This window comes from Leptodactylus fuscus, chromosome 6, assembly GCF_031893055.1.
Source record: "Leptodactylus fuscus isolate aLepFus1 chromosome 6, aLepFus1.hap2, whole genome shotgun sequence".
Classification (NCBI taxonomy): domain Eukaryota; kingdom Metazoa; phylum Chordata; class Amphibia; order Anura; family Leptodactylidae; genus Leptodactylus; species Leptodactylus fuscus.
The window spans coordinates 133,659,661-133,683,642 of NC_134270.1; the positions used below are offsets into that span (position 1 = coordinate 133,659,661).

Sequence of the window (23,982 nt, forward strand, 5' to 3'; positions counted from 1 at the left end):
GGATTCCAGTTTTTTTGCATCCATATCTATCTACTCATCTGTTTTTTTTACAGAACTGATCTTTCTGTTGTCAGAGCACTGGCGTCAGGACCATTCTACTAAGTACCAGGCAGTGGAATTATTAGACAGGTACAGGCATTAGATGGAAGTGTATACTTTGTGCATCATTCATGATATACATCTGGAATTAAATCATTTTAGGCCGGGGTCTCACATTGTGAATATGCAGAATTGGCAGATTCTCCGCAGCAAAAACACTTCTTATTACAGTACCTCCAAATTGGATGGGATTCTGGCTAATCCCATTCATACATTGCAGAAAAATATACGCAACGGATATGCTGAAATTTCTAAAAAAAGTAGCATTTTTGTCAATCGATGCATGTCAATTATAACTACGGAAATAGGGCTAGTTCACACGTGGGCAAAGGGGAGGTTTTTGACAGCGGAATTCGCTTCAAAAACCTCTCCTTTAACATGGTGGTCTATGTAGACCGCTAGCTTTTTTTTTCCTCCTAGCGTTTTCCGCCTGAAGAAGCGACATGACCTTTCTTCAGGCGGAAAACGCCTGAAGAATTGCATAGAAGTGAATGGGAGGCGAAAACCGCGCGGTAAAAAAACGCGCGGTTTTTTGCACACAAAACCGCGCGTTTTTTTGCAAAAAACCGCGCGGTTTTCGCCTGCAGTTTCTATAGCACATATAGGAAAAAAAAACCCTAGCGAAAACCGCTAGCGAAAACCGCGTCAAAAACCTTGTCAAAAACCGCGTGGAATGCAAAAAACAGCGTAAAAAAAACTCCCCGAGGTTTTTTACCTCGCACAAATAAGCTAGGCGGTTTTCACGTGTGAACTGACCCTAATACTTTGTCACATTGCTCAATCACCTACCAGTAGGAAGTCACCTGACTTGAAGAATGGGGGATTCCATGTCCTGTTTCTATGGGACTGATGGAGATGGACTTAGATTCACATAATCGGGAAAATAGGCTTTGAATGGATCAGAAGCCCCTCCATGCTCATGATGATCATTGGGGTCCCAGGATTGTGACCTACAGCAACCAGACGCTTATTGTTAATGGGGCTTCCATTAATTTATCTCTAGGATAGGCCATAAATAGCTGATCAGTGGGGGTCCAACTGACAACCATCACATGGATTAGCTCTTCTATACAGTGCACAGAGCCAACAGTAGTATTTTGAACCTAGCATAAGTTGTGAGATGTGCAGAATGTCCAGTCGAGTGCACAGAGAAAGCAGTTTGTCGATGTGCTGTGAGGAAAAACAGCCCCTCCCCCTATCCAGACACTGTGTGAAGAAGACAGAACAGACCCTCATTCTCCACCTATTGTGAAGTCCTTTTGGTTATTAGGCCGGGTTCACACGGAGTATTCTGGCTTGTCATTTGGTACGTAGACGCTGCGGGAGGATTTGCGGGCCGTATACGCTCCCATTGTTTTCAATGGGAGCCGGTACCGTACACGCGGCGCTATTTTGCAACCGTGATTTTGCGGCGGCCGTCTACGTACCAAATGTTGAGCCAGAATACTCCGTGTGAACCCTGCCTTAAAGGGTTTACCAAGCTTAAAGGGATCCTATCATTAAAAAGCAATTTTTTGTGACTAACACTTAGGAATAGCCTTAAAGAGGACCTTTTATGGTCCGGGGCACAGGCAGTTCTATATACTGCTGGAAAGCTGACAGTGCGCTGAATTCAGCGCACTGTCGGCTTTCCCGATCTGTGCCCCGGGTAAAGCGCTATTGGTCCCGCTGTATCGTGTGAGCGGGGAGGAACGCCCCCTCCCTATGCTCACAGTGCTCGTCCATAGATAAGCACTATCAGAAGGGGAGGGGGCGTTCCTCCCTGCTCCACAGTACAGCGCGATAGGTGCTGCTGGGCAGAAGGGCGTCCCTGGCTGTCAGAAACGCCCTTCTTTTCCGCTATAGCTGCAGGCACAGTCCCAAGTTCTGCTCCATCCAGACTCCTAATAGCTGCAGTAGTGAATATGTTATCCAGTAGTGGGCTCCACAGCAGATAGATACTTATTACTTGCTATATACTTTTGGAGAGTTGGTATACTTTTTATGCACAACCCCTTCAAATATATACGAGTTTGTAGAAATGCAAGCATCATGACTCGTGGTATATCTTGCCAACACTGTTTTGGGGTCTCCTGTTCTGATTGTAAAGTTCCCTGAGTTGAGTTCCATGTGCTCTGTTCAGTCTAGAGATGCATCAGTGCTGTGAAATTCTGTACTTCTATATTCTTTCCTTTTCTATTGAGAACTATACCCAACTACCCAATGAAACATGACGGTCAGCTAGATGGAGGATGAGGAGTCTTGGAGTCTTTTAAAACTATCGTCTATATTGTTGCTACCCACGCTGTTGTGCCAAGTTATTCTTCCTTAGACAAAATCAGGCAGCTTTATTAAGACTGAGTATTTGGCCAAATCCAAACCAACATAGCTTTCCTGAATAACTCACATCAGAAAACTGGCATGAGTTATAACAAACATGTTGGGTTGATGTGTTCCTCGCCCTGCTATCTTGCTCTGCCCACATTCCTAAAAAGTGGCAAGTGAGGCACAGAACAGTGGATGTTTATTAAAATCGTATAATTACCTTACAAATCCAGTGTATGATAGATGTGGTGATCAAATTTAGCACCTTGACTTAAGATCTGACAGTATTATATACCACTAGAAAGTTGACATTGCGTTGAATTCAGCACACTATCAGCTTTGCCGGTATATGCCCGGGTGACAGAGATGTCGGTGCGGTTGAGGGGATCGTTCTTCACCGCCCAGTGATGGCACTAATCTGTAAGGCTCTCCCTTCTGACAGTGTTGGGATTTGTGCCATAATATAATGCAACCTGTATCTGTAGGCAATGGGGTGCATACCAGTAAAGTTGACCATACACTGAATTCAGCACGCTGCCAGCAAGGAAATGGCTCCAATGCAAAAGTCAAAGAAGTGGAAACTTCCAAGTACATTAGAAAAAAAAAATGCTATATTTCATTATCTGGCTTTAATAAATAAAGAAAAATTGTTATAACATTCATTTTAATAAAGACTAGTCCATTTAGAAATGTTAGAAAAGCTTGAATTTTATTTCAATAAATATATCTATGCTGAGGTTGTCTTCATCCATTTTATTGAGAACGGCCTGCCACCCACAAAGTGTTCACACTGAACAAAAAAAAGTTCCATTCCAGAATTTAAAGAAATATTAATGTAATACAGATATGTTTCAACCTGTAAGTAATGTTAACTTCTGATTGAGCCTCCAACCCTGGACACCGAAACTGTATGTGTAGATCATGCTCTGGCTGGAACTGCTCTTTCCATGGCCGGAGAATATAAGACACATCATATGTCTAGATTTCGGTCAGTTTGCTGAGGTTTTTGGATAATTTGCTCGTACAGCTTTGGCTTCATCTTCAAGCTCATCCAGAAACTTCTCTTGAGAAACAGAAAAGAAAGTGTATCCATCTGTATAATAGTGAAGAAATGTAAGGAACATAATGTAGAAATATCCCATTTACACACCTACAACCTCTGGTAACACTGCACAGGCCTCCTGCTTGGTGTGAAGAAATTCATGACAGCGAGACATGCTTACTGCACTCATACACAGTGATTGACAGAGGTTAAGTGGATGGGGTAAGCAGGACTCTTGCCATCTTTCCTGTCCTGCTTACCCTATTACGATAAGTTCAAACAGGTTTTTTTGGACCGGAACCCGCCTCAGGTTCAGGTCCAAAATAAGGGTAGCTGTAAAATTATTAAAAATGTCAATGGTTTAAAACACAAAATATGGGTAGCTGTGACTGGATGCAGCTGCAGTGCACCGGCATCCAGCCACACACTCCTATTAGGCCTAAATGACTGTGCCTAGTCGGGAGGGAGTGTCTTCAAGCGGATGTTGTGAGGCGAATCTGCCCGAAAGAATGAACATCTCGCTTCTTTTTTCCGGGAGCCGGAACAAACGGCCCCCGGAAAAAAAGAACTGACCGGCTCCCATTGATTTCAAAAGAAACAAAAAAAGTAGTGTGAAAGGGACCTTATTATTAAAAATCTCCTCCTTCATATAGGTGTATTTTGCAATCCCATCCTGAGCACAGGTAGAGAAATATGCTACTGCAGTGACCTGGATGCTGAGAGAATTTGCAGATATGATATACAGTGGGGCAAAAAAGTATTTAGTCAGTCACCAATAGTGCAAGTTCCACCACTTAAAAAGATGAGAGGCGTCTGTAATTTACATCATAGGTAGACCTCAACTATGAGAGACAAAATGAGAAAACAAATCCAGAAAATCACATTGTCTGATTTTGTAAGAATTTATTTGCAAATTATGGTGGAAAATAAGTATTTGGTCACCTACAAACAATCAAGATTTCTGGCTCTCACAGACCTGTAACTTCTTCTTTAAGAGTCTCCTCTTTCCTCCACTCATTACCTGTAGTAATGGCACCTGTTTAAACTTGTTATCAGTATAAAGAGACACCTGTGCACACCCTCAAACAGTCAGACTCCAAACTCCACTATGGTGAGGACCAAAGAGCTGTCAAAGGACACCAGAAACAAAATTGTAGCCCTGCACCAGGCTGGGAAGACTGAATCTGCAATAGGCAACCAGCTTGGATTGAAGAAATCAACTGTGGGAGCAATAATTAGAAAATGGAAGACATACAAGACCACTGATAATCTCCCTCGATCTGGGGCTCCACGCAAAATCTCACCCCGTGGGGTCAAAATGATCACAAGAACGGTGAGCAAAGATCCCAGAACCACGCGGGGGGACCTAGTGAATGAACTGCAGAGAGCTGGGACCAATGTTACAAAGCCTACCATCAGTAACACACTACGCCGCCAGGGACTCAGATCCTGCAGTGCCAGATGTGTCCCACTGCTTAAGCCAGTACATGTCCGGGCCCGTCTGAAGTTTGCTAGAGAGCATTTGGATGATCCAGAAGAGTATTGGGAGAATGTCCTATGGTCTGATGAAACCAAACTGGAACTGTTTGGTAGAAACACAACTTTTCGTGTTTGGAGGAAAAAGAATACTGAGTTGCATCCATCAAACACCATACCTACTGTAAAGCATGGGGGTGGAAACATCATGCTTTGGGGCTGTTTCTCTGCAAAGGGGCCAGGACGACTGATCCGGGTACATGAAAGAATGAATGGGGCCATGTATCGTGAGATTTTGAGTGCAAACCTCCTTCCATCAGCAAGGGCATTGAAGATGAAACGTGGCTGGGTCTTTCAACATGACAATGATCCCAAGCACACCGCCAGGGCAACGAAGGAGTGGCTTTGTAAGAAGCATTTCAAGGTCCTGGAGTGGCCTAGCCAGTCTCCAGATCTCAACCCTATAGAAAACCTTTGGAGGGAGTTGAAAGTCCGTGTTGCCAAGCGACAGCCCCAAAACATCACTGCTCTAGAGGAGATCTGCATGGAGGAATGGGCCAACATACCAACAACAGTGTGTGCCAACCTTGTGAAGACTTACAGAAAACGTTTGACCTCTGTCATTGCCAACAAAGGATATATAACAAAGTATTGAGATGAAATTTTGTTACTGACCAAATACTTATTTTCCACCATAATTTGCCAATAAATTCTTACAAAATCAGACAATGTGATTTTCTGGATTTGTTTTCTCATTTTGTCTCTCATAGTTGAGGTCACCTATGATGTAAATTACAGACGCCTCTCATCTTTTTAAGTGGTGGAACTTGCACTATTGGTGACTGACTAAATACTTTTTTGCCCCACTGTAGCATCATATGTTAGTGAGAACTCGGCTACAGCTGAGTATACAATATTTTTTACTTCTTAACACTTTTATTTATAGTGGGCACATTGCTGGCTATCATGGCACTGGAGGCAGTCAGGGTGTCACTATGGGGTGTGACCAATATTTTTGGGGAGGGTTTATACATAATTAGTAAGCTAGATTTATATTAAAAGGAGAAATACAGGTAACAGACACATATACTGTGACAACTCCATTGTAATCTCCTTACATAATAGCAGAGACATTTCTGCCAGCCTAAGGCTAAGTTCACATGCAAATACGGAAATTCAGTGCACAGCATCCCGTCGCGGCTTTCCGCTCTGAATTAGGCACAAATGAATGGGCCTAGACCGGAGGGTGCTACCGCGAGGCAGACACTGTGGCTGATTCAGCCACAGAATCCGCCTGAAGAAAGGGCAGCTCGTTCTTTTTTCCACTAGTGGTCTACATAGACCACCATTGTGAGGGGGCGGATTATGACGTGGATTCTGTGCCAAAATCTGCCCCCTTTTGTCCCGTGTGAATGGGGCCTAAAATTACATGTACAGATGAGTATGTACGGGTCTGTAAGAGAACAGCACAGATGTTACATGGATGATATCTGCGTGCCTTCCACATACCTATTCATTCAGCTGTCAGCCCAAACTGCAAACAGACAAAAATAGGATCTAAGCTGAGTTTTGGTTCCAGGCTCAAGCCTCCTTATACAGACCCATGACAATACACAGGTATGTGTATGGTGACATATAAAATAATGGGTCAGTGTGATAGATGTTAAAAACAGAAATAACACACTCACATAGCATGCATGCAGCCCAAAGGCAAGCAATGGAGAGGAAATCTCTATATGGATACATACAATATACTATATACACACATATTGTATGGCTTACACAGCACATCCATAATGACATCACCACTAGACTATATAGCTATACACCATACTGACGTCACCACTAGACTATATAGCTATACACCATACTGACGTCACCACAAGACTATATAGCTATACACCATACTGACGTCACCACCAGACTATATAGCTATACACGTAGAGTTCAGTGCTCTCCCAGTATAGAAGGATACAGATCCCCAGCACTATGCCTCCTATGGCCAGGCCGGTTATTATATTTTTTGACCGCAGCTTCCCGGTATTCTTCGCCCACTGCGCCATCTCCCTCCTCCGTATCATCTCCATCTGCTCCCTGGTGAGCTTCTCCTGCTTGGCATCCATGGTGCTTGACCCCTGCGCGCTTCCCTTCTCCGCCATGTCTAGCTGTCAGCCGCGCCGGAAAATGACGTCATTAGGAAGCGTCAGCCCTCCTCTCTTAAGACGTGTGACCATCGCTAAATAATATATTTCCTTTACAATTCTCAGAAACGCGGCTCGGTGATAAAAAGTTGTTAGAACCGTCAGAAATGAAGTGCAGACTGGCATGCTGCCCTCAACAAATATGGCGCCGGTTTAGGTTGCCGTAAAATAACCTGGTTTCCAGAATTAGAAGTTAGTGACAAAGCTTTTGTGTGATTGTCCTTATATTCTTCTATGAATTTATGAGGTCACTATTTTGGTGGCTGTTAGTAGTTTTATAGAAGTGGAAACGTTTTCCATGGCAACCAATCAGGTCTCTGCTTTCAGATTCCAACGTTCATGTTAAATGTAATCTGATTGGTCCCCTTTACCTTGCATTGAAACCATAGCTGAAGTTTAGTTACATAAGCAACAGCCTCTAAAGTGTAAGCGGAGGCAGGACCTTCATTTATATCATACATGGATATACAAGTACAAGTATACCATATTTGCTAGTATTTTGAGCTTGGTTTTCAGGAGAACAGCACGCGAACATAGTGCAAAATATTTTGGGCAAGATGTGATGTGACCGACACATTATGCACCCGCCTCACATATCCAATAAGAGTAGAAAAAACAAAAAACTGGGATGGAATGGGAGCGCCACTGGATGGAACCCAAGGAAACCAAAACTTAAATAAATCCCAAGAATCGAATACTAATTTATTTCAGTTTTGGTTTCCTTGGATTCCATCCAGTGGCGCTCCCGTTCCATCCCAGTTTTTTGTTTTCTCTACTCCCATTGGTGGGTTTCTGGGTAGGAGCTGACACTGAGCTATTTATCCTGATCTAGGACATTAATTGGGATGCCGGGCATATTTCATTTCCATAATTGATATCCAATAAGAGTTATTCATATGCAAATGTAGGGGAAAGTGCTTTGGGTGTGTGCACTTTTCCCCTAATTTGCATATGAATAAATGGCAATTTACAAGAAGTGGGGCTCCAAAGCTGAATAACAAATCTAGAAAATGTAAAATCACCTTTGAGTCAAAATATAGTGTATGACACTGTCAGGGCTCCTAGAAACCTATATATCTCATTTCTAGCTCTCTCAGGCAAACACAGCCAAAGTTATGTCAAAGTGAAGGTGACATTGTTATATTCTTCAGACCCCTGAGTATAATAGGTTGAGACCCAGGATTTCAATGCGTTAAACTTTCTACATTATTTGTTACAGTTCAAGAATGAACCAAGTTCAGCAGAAATCAAAAAGAGCTGCAGGAGCTCCTGGCACAGTATTTGGAATCGCCCCTATGGATGTGATAGAAGATGTTCTTTTGGGTTTGGCTAATGCCAATGAGCGTACTCTGGAGCACTTGTCAGAGCATGCAGGTGTATTTAAGCAACCAAAAGTCATAGGTAATTACTTGTGCTGCATGGGTTGTGACCCCTCGTTCGCATGCGGCCCCCCCCCCCCCCAAACGGAATACCAAACGCAATACCAAACGCAATTGCAAGCGTTGTGCAGTAAAAGCACACAGATCCCCATAGACTAGAATGGGGTCCGTGTGCTTGCAGAAGCGCTGCCCGCATGAATCATGTGTACAGGAAAGTAGATTGTGAACTGCCACGACTGGATGCCAGTGCACTGTATGTACTGCACCGTCATCCAGTCGCGGCTAGTCATTTTTTGGACCAGATAACTTTTTTATTTTTCTATTCACAGAGCTTTATGAGGGCCAAATTGTACCTCGTAATGGTGTATGGGGTAGCAGCCAAAACGAGGGACAGTACAATTACGGTGATACCAAATTTATATAGTTTTTTAAACATTTTAATCCTTGAAATAAATCCAAAACTTTGAAAAAAAATTTATGGAGTCACCATATCCTGACACTTGGTGGTAACCTTGTTATATTTTTGCGTATGGGGTTGAAGTCTTTGTTTGTGGGGCTAGACGTACATTATACTTATACCATTCTGAGGAATGACTGTTGTTTTAATTGCTTTTTATCCAATTTTTATAAAAGGCAAAACAACGAGAAAACAAGTTTTGGCTCTTTTGATTTTTTTTTCTTCCCATGGCGGGAAATCTCAGTTTTCCGTGAGCTAGTTGGTTGAGACTAGCTGCTATGATATGTTTCATAGATAACATGTGGAAAAAACAGGAGAGTCTGTTCCCTAATTCTATGCTAATGGGTTAATGTGGGGGTGCTTTATTCAGGATTCCAGTTTTTTTGCATCCATATCTATCTACTCATCTGTTTTTTTTACAGAACTGATCTTTCTGTTGTCAGAGCACTGGCGTCAGGACCATTCTACTAAGTACCAGGCAGTGGAATTATTAGACAGGTACAGGCATTAGATGGAAGTGTATACTTTGTGCATCATTCATGATATACATCTGGAATTAAATCATTTTAGGCCGGGGTCTCACATTGTGAATATGCAGAATTGGCAGATTCTCCGCAGCAAAAACACTTCTTATTACAGTACCTCCAAATTGGATGGGATTCTGGCTAATCCCATTCATACATTGCAGAAAAATATACGCAACGGATATGCTGAAATTTCTAAAAAAAGTAGCATTTTTGTCAATCGATGCATGTCAATTATAACTACGGAAATAGGGCTAGTTCACACGTGGGCAAAGGGGAGGTTTTTGACAGCGGAATTCGCTTCAAAAACCTCTCCTTTAACATGGTGGTCTATGTAGACCGCTAGCTTTTTTTTTCCTCCTAGCGTTTTCCGCCTGAAGAAGCGACATGACCTTTCTTCAGGCGGAAAACGCCTGAAGAATTGCATAGAAGTGAATGGGAGGCGAAAACCGCGCGGTTTTCGCCTGCAGTTTCTATAGCACATATAGGAAAAAAAAACCCTAGCGAAAACCGCTAGCGAAAACCGCGTCAAAAACCTCGTCAAAAACCGCGTGGAATGCAAAAAACAGCATCAAAAAAACTCCTCGAGGTTTTTTACCTCGCACAAATAAGCTAGGCGGTTTTCACGTGTGAACTGACCCATACTGGCATTATTAGTTATAATAGGGACAGAAAGTTTGCAGAGTTAAAATCCATTATGTAGAGGTGTAAAGTACCTTTCTGGGACCTGTATGGGGGGTCACTATATGGTGTGGGTGCCTGTAACAGTGGTCCTTACTGTACGAGGGCCTGAAACATTAACGCTTACTGTATGGGGGCCTGTAATGGAGATAGTATACCGTATGATGGTCAATAAAGGGTCAATATACTATGTGGGGGATCAATGAAGGGGCAGTTATATTGTAGGAGCCAGTAAAGGGGATGTTATATCAACTGGGGAGCAGGGTGCCCCTGTCAATATCTGGCTGTGGGGCTCCATCTTTCCTAGTTATGCCCTTGCTACTGTGGCTGCATACACATTGCATGGCCAAAGATTGCAGCATTGCACTGCCTCCATTATATGAAAATGAATGAGGTCATCATTTTGCAAAGTCACCTCACTTATTTCCACAATACAGACAACACAACACTGTAGCCTGCATAATGTATGTTGTAGCCTTGTAATCCTAACCATACTTTTACCCCTCATTCACATCTGCGTTGGTATTCTGTCCGGGGGAGTCCACATGGGGACCCCCCTGAACAGAATACCAAACGCAATTGCAGGAGCTGTGCAGTAAAAGCACACGGACCCCATAGACTATAATAGGGTCCGTGAGCTTGCCTCCAGATCTCCACAGGGAACATGCAGACAGGAAAGTAGTTCACCACCTACTTTCCTGTCTGCATGATTCGTGCGTTCAGCGCGCGGCAAGCACACAGACCCCATTATAGTCTATGGGGTCCGTGTGCTTTTACTGCACAGCGCTTTGTTATTGCGTTTGGTATTCCGTTCGGGGGGTCCCCATATGGATTCCCCCAGACAGAATACTAACGCAGATGTGAACCAACCCTTAGGCTGGGTTCACACTGGGTTTTTTGGTCCAGATTTGGTCCACATCATTAATATTTCCACATTGCCATATTTTGCACTAACATTAATAGCAATGATTCTTCTGTTTCAGATTCATGATCCTTCACATAGAGGAGCTATATAAATCCAGTGCTGAATACTTGAAAATAAAGGAATCTTCCCAAGTCAAGAGTTGGGGTTCTATAAAAGCCAGTCTTTCTCACATGTTGCTGCTGCATTTGGCGTCCTGTATTCAGATCACCAGCAAGTTACATTTCCACTCTAATGTAAGATATTTGATATAACAAAGTTACTTAAAGGGGCTCTATCAGCAAAATTTTGCTGTATGAGCCCCACATATGCGTGAATAGCCTCTAAAAAGGCTATTCAGGCACCGCTAATCTTATTTTAAACCCCCGTCCCGTTTTAAAATAAAACTATAAAAACATATAGGTAAAACATACTTGAATGTGCACCTTGGGCGGTGATGCACGATCTGACGTCATCTTCTGGCACGCCTACCTCTTCTTTCGGCGACGCCCTCCGGTCCTGGCTCTTCCCTGGCTTCATCTTCATCCTCTTCCGGTGGTTCAAATCCGATTGTTTGAAATCCGGTGCACACTCCGGTGGCACTGCCATTGAGAAAAATGGTGCCGGAGTGAGCGCAGTAGCTCTGGAAGGAGCGCTACTGCGCACGCGCCGGATTTCAACCAATCGGATTTGAACCGCCGGAAGAGGATGAAGATGAAGCCGGGGAAGAGCCAGGACTGGAGGGCATCACCAAAAGAAGGAAAAAGAAGAGGTAGGCGTGCCAGAAGATGACATCGGTGCATGTTTAGGTATGATTTACCTATATGTTTTTATAGTTTTATTTTAAAACGGGACGGGGGTTTAAAATAACATTAGCGGTGCCTGAATAGCCTTTTTAAAGGCTATTCATGCATATGTGGGGCTCATACAGCAAAATTTTGCTGATAGAGCCCCTTTAAAGTGGATGTTGACCAGGATAAAAAAAAATCTAAACGCTAACAGTTTTTGAAATAGCATTATTTCCACTGCGGATATTTTTCTGCGATGTGTGAATGGAATTAGCCTGAATCCCATTCACTTTGCAGGTACTGTAAAATACCACCGTTTTTGTAATGTGGGGGCCTGGCCTTAAGTCACATTAAATTCAATGTAAGTGAATTGAGACAATTCACATGGCCGTTATTATGATATTACATTGTAATGGACTGTCAAAATATCGGTTATGCTCCATTTCTGTTAATTTTCACAGATCCCTCCATGCACTTAAATGTATGGGGTATCCATGAAAACAGACACCTTTCAGGCGCAAAGCAGCCATGAAAAATGGATGTTTTTAAACATTAAAAGATGTAATTGGAATTACCACCATTATCCCATAAGCATCCAGGAAGCTGAGGTTTGGAGCAGAGGATTTGAGAGGTCCTAATACTGGAGAACTTGTTATACCTATCTGTCTATGACATGGTAAAAACTGATGGGTTACTTTACATGATTTTTGAGACTCTGTAGGGTCACAGATTAAAAAAAGAAATTCCAGGTAAGGTCCTTTCTACATGTTACTAAATGTCTTTAACAGTATTAGAGGAGATGAAGATGATATTATATATTACATGACTATATACGGTTATTATATTACAGATTATCAATAACCACATGGTTCTGCAGTTTCTGCAATCGGCAGGTTATGCTTATAAAAAAGAGGATCCTCTGATGTCTGAACTAACAGTGTTAAAAACTCTTCATTTCCATGTAAACATCTATTCTCCTTTTGCGTATGTAGAAATGCTGCTGGAGATTTTAGGTAAGTACTGTAGCATATGACATGCTGTTACATGGCGCTTTTATATTTAGGCTTAATTTACAATGTAATCTCTGTCATGCATTGTAAGGGCTCGTTCACATCTGCGCCCGGTGTCCGTTCTGCAGGTTTCCGTTTCCTGCACAAAACAGAGGCAGGAGATGGAAACCTGCAGGACTCTTTCCCCCTACGCCCAACCAGCAGCACAACTGGGGTATTTCTGCCCCTGTGAGCTGTTAGGACAGGTGGAACTTTTAATTAACTAACAGCTTTACCCCCTATAAAGAGGCTGCAAGACCTCCTCCCCCCCGTGTTTTTTTCTGTCCTGTGCGGACAGGACAGGTGGTGGGGGGGGAGAGGTGTTGCAACCTCTTACTAGGGGGCACCTCTCCCTCCGACTTTAGCTTACCTCCGCTCCTTGCCTCCTCCCGTCTGGGGTGCTCTCATCTTCCCCCTGTGCCGGCGCGTCTGCCGGCACTTCGGCGGGTCAGGAGGTGGGGAGGAACTTCTCTTTCCCAGCGGCATAGGGGAACTGTATTGCGCGGCCGTGTTCCCGGGCGGTGGAACTTCCGCTTCCGGGTTTGCCGCGCATGCGCAGTTCTCCGGCCGTCGGTCGCCGTGAACTGCGGGGTTTTTTTGTGCTTTCTTCCCCCCTCCGGTCGGATGGTAAGGGGGGAAGTATTCAGGTCTCCTCCTGGATATCTCCAGCTTCCTGGGCCCCCGGTTTTTTCAATATTTCGGGGCTCTGTTGTGAGGGGGCGGGGCCTCATTGTAACTCCGCCCCCTTTTTGGTTTGCCCGGCTATTTAAACTTCCCCCTGTCAGCACTGCCTTGCTTGCTCACTCTCTGGGTGCTCAGGCTGTCGGTTTGTCCCTCAAAGCACATTGGGGTGGTTGACCGTATTGGTTTCAGGTTGGCAGGGGGGGGCAAGGGCGGGCAGACCTGGTCACTTATATGGAGCCTGAATAACTTGGTTTTGCTTTTCTCCTTAGTATGTCCTCCTCTTCTTCTTCTGTGCTCCCCTCCCGGGGTAAGTCGACCTCCAAGAGGAAGCATTTATCCTGCGGTAAATGCAGGATTCCCTTACCCGACGGGTATGAATATAGAGATTGCCATGGATGCAGAGGCCCCCCATCAGAGGATACCCCCCTGCGTGATGTGGTCGGCTGGGTAAAAGACTTCGTTCATCAGTCTATGAGAGAAGTTAAAGATACCATCTCCCACATGGCAAAAAGACCTCGAGTGGAGCCCAGTGAGCTCTCTCTCCCACCATTGGAGGATCTCCATATTGGGGAGCTGGATTCAGAGGAGGAATCCGAGGAAGTGGAGAAATCTATATTTCCATTGGAAAAGATGCCCAGACTGCTCAAGACCATCCGGGCAAAGGATCGTGAGAGCGGGGAAGGATCCAGCAGGAGATCCAGATCCTTCAGGGCAAATTCGGATTTAGTCCGAAAGATGGAGGCAGAATGGAGACGGCCGGAAAAAGCGTTTAACGCCACTAAACGCTTTAGATCCTTGTTCCCCATTGCCGAATCCCAGCAGGGAACATGGGGGTTTCCCCCCAAAGTGGATATGGCCGTGGCCAAGCTATCTAAGCGCACGGTGGTCCCGTCTGAAGACGGATCGAATCTGCAGGATCCTATGGACCGCCGCGTCGAGGGCTCCCTGAGGCGGATATATGCAGCCTCCTCCGCCCAGGCTTCAGTGGGCATCTCCGCCAGCGAAGTGGTGTCAGGCCTGCGGGCTGAGTTGTCTTCCCTGGCTAGGGACATCGACACCGGAGTTCATCGTGACGACCTGCTATCAGCCATGTCAGATATTAATCTGATGGTAGACCACCTATCTGAGGCTACCTTTTACCAGACGAAGCTGGCTTCTAGGGCAATGGCGCTTTCCACCGCAGCCAGACGCCCATTATGGCTCAAACCATGGAGAGTCGATAATGCCTCCAAATTTAATTTGTGCGCCCTCCCATTCGAGCCTGGGAGGCTATTCGGTAGGGAATTAGACCGAATTATGGAAGGCCTCGCGGATTCCAAGGGGAAGAACCTCCCTCAACCCTCCAACAGCGGAAGACCTTCCTTTCGGGGCCGCGGATTTTCCAGAAGGGGTTCTCGAGGCCAGAGACGCTCCGGCCCTCAGACCAGAGGGAGAGGTCGTGGGGCCTCCCGTGACCAACAGAAACGCTCATCCTTCTGACTATCCGACCTCCCTTCCCCGCGCCCCCGCAGCTGTAGGCGGCCGGCTTTCCCATCATTTGGCCGCTTGGAGTCTTCATATTCAGGACCCTTGGGTCTTGCAACTGATCCAGGAAGGCTACAGAATAAGTTTCATCTCTCTCCCTGCAGAGAAATTTATAACAACTCGCCCTTTTCAGGGCACCAAACAACTTCATCTAGAAAGGTCCGTTCAGGAGTACGTGGACAAGGCCGCGCTGGAACCCGTTCCTCTCACAGAACGCGGCCAAGGCGTCTACTCTCCAGTCTTCTTAGTTCCCAAGTCGTCAGGCGGATGGCGGATGATCATCGATCTCAGGTACCTGAATCAGTTCATCCACAAGGTACGGTTCGGATGGAAACCATCAGATCGGTACTCCCCTTCCTGCAGCCCGGGGATCATTTCGTCACCTTGGACCTAAGGGACGCATACCTCCACGTACCTGTATTTCCAGCCCACAGGAAATTCCTAAGGATTGCTGTGTACTTAAACGGAAGGTTGTCTCATTTCCAGTTTACGGCTCTCCCATTCGGCATATCCTCGGCCCCCCACACCTTCACAAAGGTAGTGGCTCCGGTCGCAGCCGCCCTGCGCCTCCAAGGGATCTTTTTAGTTCCGTATCTAGACGACTGGCTCCTAAAAGCCCGGTCAAAGGAGGTTCTCGCCACACAACTAGAGACCACAGTGGCTTTACTAAATGAGCTGGGCTGGCTAGTAAACTGGCAGAAGTCGGTAGTGGTTCCATCAACCCGGATCCAGTTCCTGGGATTCATCTTGGACTCTCTCAGTATGACGATCTCCCTGCCCCCTCCTCGCAAGGAGAAGATTGGTCGAGCGGCTCATCACCTATCCATTACCTGGAAGGTTACTATCAGGACGGCCATGAAGGTCCTAGGTCTCATGTCCGCCACCATCGAGGCAGTCCCCTGGGCCTTGTGGCACATGCGCCCCTTACAAAGCGAGATCTTGAGAGTCTGGAACCACAGTCCTTCAGGACTTCAGAAGCCCATCCAGTTGTCCATCAGTACCCGTCGATCACTGACTTGGTGGTCTCATCTCCAAGACGGGAAGTCCACGGTCCAGACCTCCTGGACCCTGTTGACTACAGATGCCTCCCTCACAGGATGGGGAGCGCATCTAGGGGAGACCCCAGTACAAGGTACATGGAATCGTCTGGAGAAAACGCGCTCGTCCAATTGGCGCGAGCTTACGGCAGTTCACCGAGCTCTTCTGGCATTTGCACATCACCTGCAGGGACAAGCGGTGAAGATAAGGACGGACAACTTAACAGCAGTTCACTACATCAACAAACAAGGGGGAACCATATCCCCCTCTCTCCTGCAGGTGACCAACCTAATATTTTCCTGGGCAGAAAGGAATCTGTCCCAGTTGTTGGCTGTTCACATTCGAGGTCGCTTGAACATCCTTGCGGATCAGCTCAGCAGAGGCCTGGTGATGGTCCCTGGATCCAAAAATCTTTCATCATCTTACCGAGATGTGGGGTCTCCCTGAGGTGGATCTGATGGCCACCCAGTACAACGCCAAAGTAGAAAGGTTTTGCTCCCTGTACCAGGAGGACAACCCTTTGGCGGTGGATGCCCTGTCAATACCTTGGAGGTTCAAACTGGCAGACGTTTTTCCTCCCATTCCGATGATTCCGAAGGTATTGGCGAAACTCAGGCAGGACCAGACCTCGGCAATAGCGATCATGCCGTTCTGGCCAAAAAGGGCATGGTTTACCCACCTCATTCTGATGAGTCGAGGGATCTACTGGAGGCTTCCATCAGTCCACAACCTGGTAACTCTAAACAGACAGCCCTGCCAGGACCTGGACAGGTTCAACCTCACTGCCTGGAGGTTAACCGCGCCGTATGTGGAGATAGAGGATTGTCCCAGGGAGCGCTAAGAACACTAGCCCATTCAAGAGCGGAATCTACTAACCGGAGCTATCAGAGGATCGCCCGAATTTTCCGAGGCTGGTGCGAAGTGAACCAGCGCAATTCCGACAGGAATTCAATTGTGGAGTTCCTACAAGACGGCCTAGAGAGGGGGCTTTCACCAGCCACCCTGAAGGTTCAAGTTTCAGCTCTGTCCGCTCTCCTGGAGACTCGGCTATCACAGGATCCTCTAATTAAGCAGTTCCTGAAGGGGGCCGCCAGACTCCGACCCCAGGTACAACCTCCAGTCCCACGGTGGGATCTGGCTGCAGTTCTACAGGGGCTATGTGCTCCCCCCTTCGAACCTTTAACTGATGTGGATTGGAAGTACCTGTCTTACAAGGTCACCTTTCTGTTGGCAATAACCTCCGCCAAAAGAGTTGGAGAACTTCAGGCCTTAGCGGCCTCTGAACCCTTTATAACCTTTTTTTCAGACAGGGTACAGCTGAGGTTTGTTCCAGGATTTTTGCCAAAAGTACCTTCACTCCAGAATATCAACCAGGTAATTTCCTTACCGGCCTTCTTTCCCTCCCCCACTTCTGAGTGGGAGGAGAAGATGCACAAGCTGGACTTGGTCAGGGCACTGCGGATCTACCTGGACCGTACAGCCTCCTTCCGGAGATCAGAAAATCTGCTGATCAATGTGTTTGGCCACAATAGAGGTGTCAAAGCATCGAAGGTAACTTTGTCCAGATGGATCAAGGAGGCCATCACCTGCTCCCTGCGTGCTCAAGACCTTCCGGTACCTGAGTTTGTCCGTGCCCACGGGACCAGAGCGGTGGCGACGTCCTGGGCAGAAAGACGTTCCCTTTCCTTGGAACAGATATGTGCCGCTGCTTCCTGGAGTTCACAGCTGACCTTCGCCAGGCACTACAGACTGGATTGGCGTGCGGCGGATTCCACAGTATTTGGACAGTCTGTCTTGGCATCAGCCTGCCAGGATCTCCCACCCTAGGGTAATAGCGATACTTGCTAAATCCCCAGTTGTGCTGCTGGTTGGGCGTAGGGGGAATGGAAGATTATGAATGATAATCTGTTTTCCCTTAGCCCAAACAGCAGCACAAGGCTCCCTCCCAGATCCTTGTCATAGTATATATTGTATTAATATTTCTATTTGTATTTGTATACTTGATACTAACACGGGGGGGAGGAGGTCTTGCAGCCTCTTTATAGGGGGTAAAGCTGTTAGTTAATTAAAAGTTCCACCTGTCCTAACAGCTCACAGGGGCAGAAATACCCCAGTTGTGCTGCTGTTTGGGCTAAGGGAAAACAGATTATCATTCATAATCTTCCATTCTCACCCATTCATTTGAATGGGTTTGAAAGCTGTCCAGCCGTGAGCGGCGGTGAGCGTTTTATGCTCTCCGACGGGAAACCGTTTTTTAAAATCCGGACACAGAGTCGGACATGCAGTACAGTTTCGCGGCGGAGAGCATAAAACGCTCACCGCCGCTCACGGCTGGACCCGGTCTGTGGTTTCCGTCTTCTTGCATGCAGAAGACGGAAACCATAGAACGGAGACCCGAACACAGGTGTGAACCTAGCGTAAGCATTGTATATAATTCATAGTAAATATTTCTATACTTTAATACATTTTGTTAAACTAAGGCCCTATTCACATCTGCGTTCTGGGAGTCCGATTGGGGGAGTTTCTGTTTGGTTTCCACTTCAAACATGCGGAGAGAAAAGTGCTGCTTGCAGGGCTTTTCTCTCTGCATGTTTTGTGCGAAAACTACACGGACCCCATTATAGTCTATGGGGTCCGTGGGTTTTCTTAGGTAACTGCTTTTTTATATGTATAGGTTTCCATTCAAGGGTTCCCCAAGCAGACTCCCCGAACGTAAAACTGAACACAGATGTGAATAGGGTCTAAAAGCACTAGATGTGTTCTTGTCTAAAGCATGACATTGCAGCTTAAATATGGATATACTATACGCAGAGATTAAAGCTGGGGCCCCATCCATAAACTGCAGAAAAATACTTGTAATAACGAAAAACGTTACATTTTTGGAAATAGCAGCATGTCAATTATACCTATGGAAAAGCTGGAGCTTTCCCTATAGGTATAATGGAAGCAGAAAGTCCTCAGACATTTTCTGCAGGAAAATCTGTGATGCTTTTCCGCCATGGTTTTTAAAGCGGTGCTTTTTCACTATGGTGTGTCTACGTGGGCCCTTAGCCTAAAAAGGTTTACTGGGCTAAAAATGTACTGTAAGCATAATATCAGATCATTGGTGGTCTTACAACTGGTACCCCCAACAGTAAGTTGTTCTCAGCTACTGTTACACAAAGAGGGAAGCAGACAGCTCCATTCTCTGTATAGTGGCTGAACTGAGTCATTGCAGCTTAACTACCATTCAAGTGAATGGAAGCTGATCTGCAGTAACATGATCTGGTCACTACATGGAAAACGGAGCTGTCTGCTTCCTAATTAATCTCTGGGTATCAGATGAGAATAAGTCTGCTACGAATAAATCAGAAATTGCAAGTAATGTACTTAATACCAAAAAAGTACACTTGACAAAGGACAGTTTTCCGAAACGCGTCGGTCTGGCGCATTTTTCCTGTGAACTCGTGTATTAAATGGGCTTTTATGATGGAAGTTTGAAATAAAGAAGGACTGTGAATTTCACTTCTTCAGCCTTGCTGGATTTTCCTTTTTATGGATTCAAAAAAGTACACTTCTGTTTCCATCTATAGACCATAATGGCTGTCCTCTGCCACTGAAGGATGTACATGAGATCTGTGTAATGGTTCTGGATTTGGTTTATTTACTACGATCCCCTATTTATGAATCAATTCTAAAGGTTTCTGTGGATCTTTCTACTCCATCTAGTTTGCAGAGGTAAGCATATAAATCAGTAACCTTAGAGGTAGGCCGAATCTATTACCCACCCAGGTGTATATGTAGTACAGTAGTCTTCAGAATACGGGATATTTTGTGGATGTGTGTACTGTTTGAACTCCATTTTGTTTTCTAATTGAGAATCCATTACCTTCTTTGTGTGGATAGGAGCAAGTTTCTTGCAGTGAAAGAAGATCACATGCTGTTAGGAACAGGAGTAATTTCTGCCAGCACCTACATAATAAACAAGGACTGCTGGAATCAGGTAATCCAACATCTTTCCTTATACCTAGCACCATCAAACTGCACAGGAGATGTATAGCAATGTGCATGTCCACCTAATGAGGTGACTGACGGTGGACACACATGCTCAGTCACTTTGCTTGTTTGTGATAAAAGGCCTGATCTTTGGCCATGTAAAGGCCTTAAAATATATGATAGATAGATAGATAGATAGATAGATAGATAGATAGATAGATAGATAGAACCAAATTCTGCTCATTCAGACCAATATAGCTAAACTATATGTATCTTACCCATGAAATGGGAATACAGTGGGTTTCTGGTGTAGTCATTGAATAAGTCTTCTAGTTCCTGCCACTAGAGAACTCCCTTCTAGCTAATTTACAATTGACTGCTTTGTTACCAAGGAAGTACCATATGTCCCTAGCAAGAAGACGTAAAGACGGTGAGTGCAGATGGGAGGGGTTGATTCTCCTCACTTCTGCAAACTGCAAGGAGTGACACTTCTCATACATTATAAGCTGTAAGGTGTGCAGAAGTCTTCTATGTACTTTTGGCTGCTTGTGTGGTTACAGATGGGAGATTATTCTCAGTCAGCAAGCAGCTGGCTGTAGTTATAGATTGCACTTTCCCTATGTCTTACTGCTAGACTGTAATGGGTATCTGCATATATGTGTCCTAGATTTGCAGTCAAGCTCATGGATCTCTTATATTATGCTCATTTGGGCTTTTTCCAGCTATTTGTTTGTTCTTATACAGTTACTCCTGGCAGAATCACATGTACATAAACTAAACTAGTTGTAAAATGGAGAGGGGGGGCAGACTGTTCCTTATTGTATTGTATTGTACACACCCACAGCCTCAAAAAGAAAATGCAAAATGTGCTTCAGCCAAAATGGGGACATTAGTAGCAGAAAAACAAATATGAAGTATTATATAGTCAACTGATTTATTGATTGCCCAGTAAGATCCTGCACATATTTTAACTTTTCACAAAAACTCAGGTACCTTTTAAGGTAAATAGGCCTGAGGAATGTTTTATGGGTTGAAATAAGTTATGTTTTAGTCAATTCCCTTTAGATTCATAATTAATGTTTTTTTGTTTTTTTTCCAAAACTGGTTTGGCGTATTTCATGATAGCTCTTAAGAACAAACGAAAAGAAAAAACCTGGTGGCGAACACCAAAAAACGTTGTATATATTTTTGAATTTATTAGGATAAAATCATGATAGCTCTTCCTATTCTAAAATGGGTAAGGTAGCGATCACACTACCGTTGAAGTCTGCTCAGCAGTGTCCGTGGCTACTGTCTGTACAAGATTTCAGCAATGGACGCTATCTGTTCCATTTGCAATTTCCATTGATTTCAATGGGATTTTATCTGTTGTCCTTTAGTGTCCGTTTACAGCCATGTCTGTTTTTTTTTCAAGTGGACAAAAATAACATTCTACATGCAGGACTTTTCTGTCCTTTTAAAAAAAAAAAAACGGACACAGGGTGCATTCACACTGAGTAAACGCTAGCTTATTCTGAACGTAAAACACGTTCAGAATAAGCCGCGTCTAAAGCAGCTCCATTCATTTCTATGGGAGCGGGGATACGAGCGCTCCCCATAGAAATGAATGGGCTGCTTCTTTCACTCCGTGCAGTCCCATTGAAGTGAATGGGGAGTGCCGGCGTATACGGCAAGCTCTGCTCATGCCGGAGCGTACACGCCGGCACTCCCCATTCACTTCAATGGGACTGCACGGAGTGAAAGAAGCAGCCCATTCATTTCTATGGGGAGCGCTCGTATCCCCGCTCCCATAGAAATGAATGGAGCTGCTTTAGACGCCGCTTATTCTGAACGTGTTTTACGTTCAGAATAAGCTAGCGTTTACTCAGTGTGAATTCACCCACAAAGTGTTTTTTTTGTTTTTGTTTTTTAAATGGACACCTGAGCAGACACCAATGGTAGTGTGAACCCCACCTAAGAGGAAAAGTAAGGGAAGAAATCCATATCTGAGAAAATTACCTGAAACTTGCCCCAAAAAGTTACTTGTTATTTTTAGGATTTGCTTCCTTCACCTTCTAAATATGTTGTTCTATATTCTTCCCCTTTAGGTCCTGGAGCATTTAAGTAACATTACAGGTATATCAGTGAACTCAGTGTTTGATATGTGCTCTGCCATACTGAAGCATTGTGTAGGAGACATGGAGCTGCTCAATTAAAAGGACTAATACATACATTAGGAGTAATATATATAAAGACAAATAAATAGTCCTAACAAGGACAAAAATACTTCTGTACCTTACTAGCCAGTTTAATGCATTATATATATATATAAGTATTGAATGTTCATGTAGTGTCAGATGTGTGAGGATTGATAAAGCCTTGTACATGGCCATCACGGCTCATAACTGAATTCAGACACTTCTGTCTAGTTTCTGAAGTTGACATCTATATAGCTAATAAAGTTAAAAAAGAAAAAAAAAAAGAAAAGAAATCGCCCTCCTCGCTATGTTCTTATACATTTGACCACAAAACTATTCAGTAGTCCATACGCTGTCTGACTTGTATTCATCTATATTGATACATTCCATTTTTCTGTGTGCCTGGCACTGGTTGCTACATTTAAAGGAGTTTTCCAAGATTTATTGATGGTTTATCCTTAAGATACACTCACCGGCCACTTTATTAGGTACACCTGTCCAACTGCTCGTTAACACTTAATTTCTAATCAGCCAATCACATGGCGGCAACTCAGTGCATTTAGGCATGTAGACATGGTCAAGACAATCTCCTGCAGTTCAAACCGAGCATCAGTATGGGGAAGAAAGGTGATTTGAGTGCCTTTGAACGTGGCATGGTTGTTGGTGCCAGAAGGGCTGGTCTGAGTGTTTCAGAAACTGCTGATCTACTGGGATTTTCACGCACAACCATCTCTAGGGTTTACAGAGAATGGTCCGAAAAAGAAAAAACATCCAGTGAGCGGCAGTTCTGTGGGCGGAAATGCGTTGTTGATGCCAGAGGTCAGAGGAGAATGGCCAGACTGGTTCGAGCTGATAGAAAGGCAACAGTGACTCAAATAGCCACCCGTTACAACCAAGGTAGCCAGAAGAGCATCTCTGAACGCACAGTACGTCGAACTTTGAGGCAGATGGGCTACAGCAGCAGAAGACCACACCGGGTGCCACTCCTTTCAGCTAAGAACAGGAAACTGAGGCTACAATTTGCACAAGCTCATCGAAATTGGACAATTGAAGATTGGAAAAACGTTGCCTGGTCTGATGAGTCTCGATTTCTGCTGCGACATTCGGATGGTAGGGTCAGAATTTGGCGTCAACAACATGAAAGCATGGATCCATCCTGCCTTGTATCAACGGTTCAGGCTGGTGGTGGTGCTGTCATGGTGTGGGGAATATTTTCTTGGCACTCTTTGGGCCCCTTGGTACCAATTGAGCATCGTTGCAACGCCAAAGCCTACCTGAGTATTGTTGCTGACCATGTCCATCCCTTTATGACCACAATGTACCCAACATCTGATGGCTACTTTCAGCAGGATAATGCGCCATGTCATAAAGCTGGAATCATCTCAGACTGGTTTCTTGAACATGACAATGAGTTCACTGTACTCCAATGGCCTCCACAGTCACCAGATCTCAATCCAATAGAGCATCTTTGGGATGTGGTGGAACGGGAGATTCGCATCATGGATGTGCAGCCGACAAATCTGCGGCAACTGTGTGATGCCATCATGTCAATATGGACCAAAATCTCTGAGGAATGCTTCCAGCACCTTGTTGTATCTATGCCACGAAGAATTGAGGCAGTTCTGAAGGCAAAAGGGGGTCCAACCCGTTACTAGCATGGTGTACCTAATAAAGTGGCCGGTG

At 44.9% G+C, this 23,982-nt stretch overlaps 2 protein-coding genes across 2 annotated transcripts; one reads left to right on the forward strand and one right to left on the reverse strand.

The window, feature by feature from the left end:
• Positions 1 to 3,017: 3,017 nt before the first annotated feature.
• COA3 (cytochrome c oxidase assembly factor 3) lies at positions 3,018 to 7,091 on the reverse strand. Its single transcript, XM_075278747.1, has 2 exons — positions 6,897 to 7,091; positions 3,018 to 3,496 (listed from the first exon to the last, which is right to left on the reverse strand). Exons 1-2 carry the CDS (start codon positions 7,078 to 7,080, stop codon positions 3,393 to 3,395), a joined length of 288 nt encoding a protein of 95 aa, XP_075134848.1. The 5' UTR covers positions 7,081 to 7,091; the 3' UTR covers positions 3,018 to 3,392.
• A 69-nt stretch (positions 7,092 to 7,160) lies between these two features.
• Positions 7,161 to 22,461, forward strand: CNTD1 (cyclin N-terminal domain containing 1). The gene is made up of 8 exons (XM_075278748.1): positions 7,161 to 7,314; positions 8,342 to 8,523; positions 9,381 to 9,456; positions 11,147 to 11,321; positions 12,703 to 12,865; positions 19,720 to 19,864; positions 20,033 to 20,129; positions 22,210 to 22,461. The coding sequence occupies exons 2-8, from the start codon at positions 8,349 to 8,351 to the stop codon at positions 22,315 to 22,317; spliced, it is 939 nt and encodes a 312-aa protein (XP_075134849.1). The 5' UTR covers positions 7,161 to 7,314; positions 8,342 to 8,348; the 3' UTR covers positions 22,318 to 22,461.
• Positions 22,462 to 23,982: the final 1,521 nt, after the last annotated feature.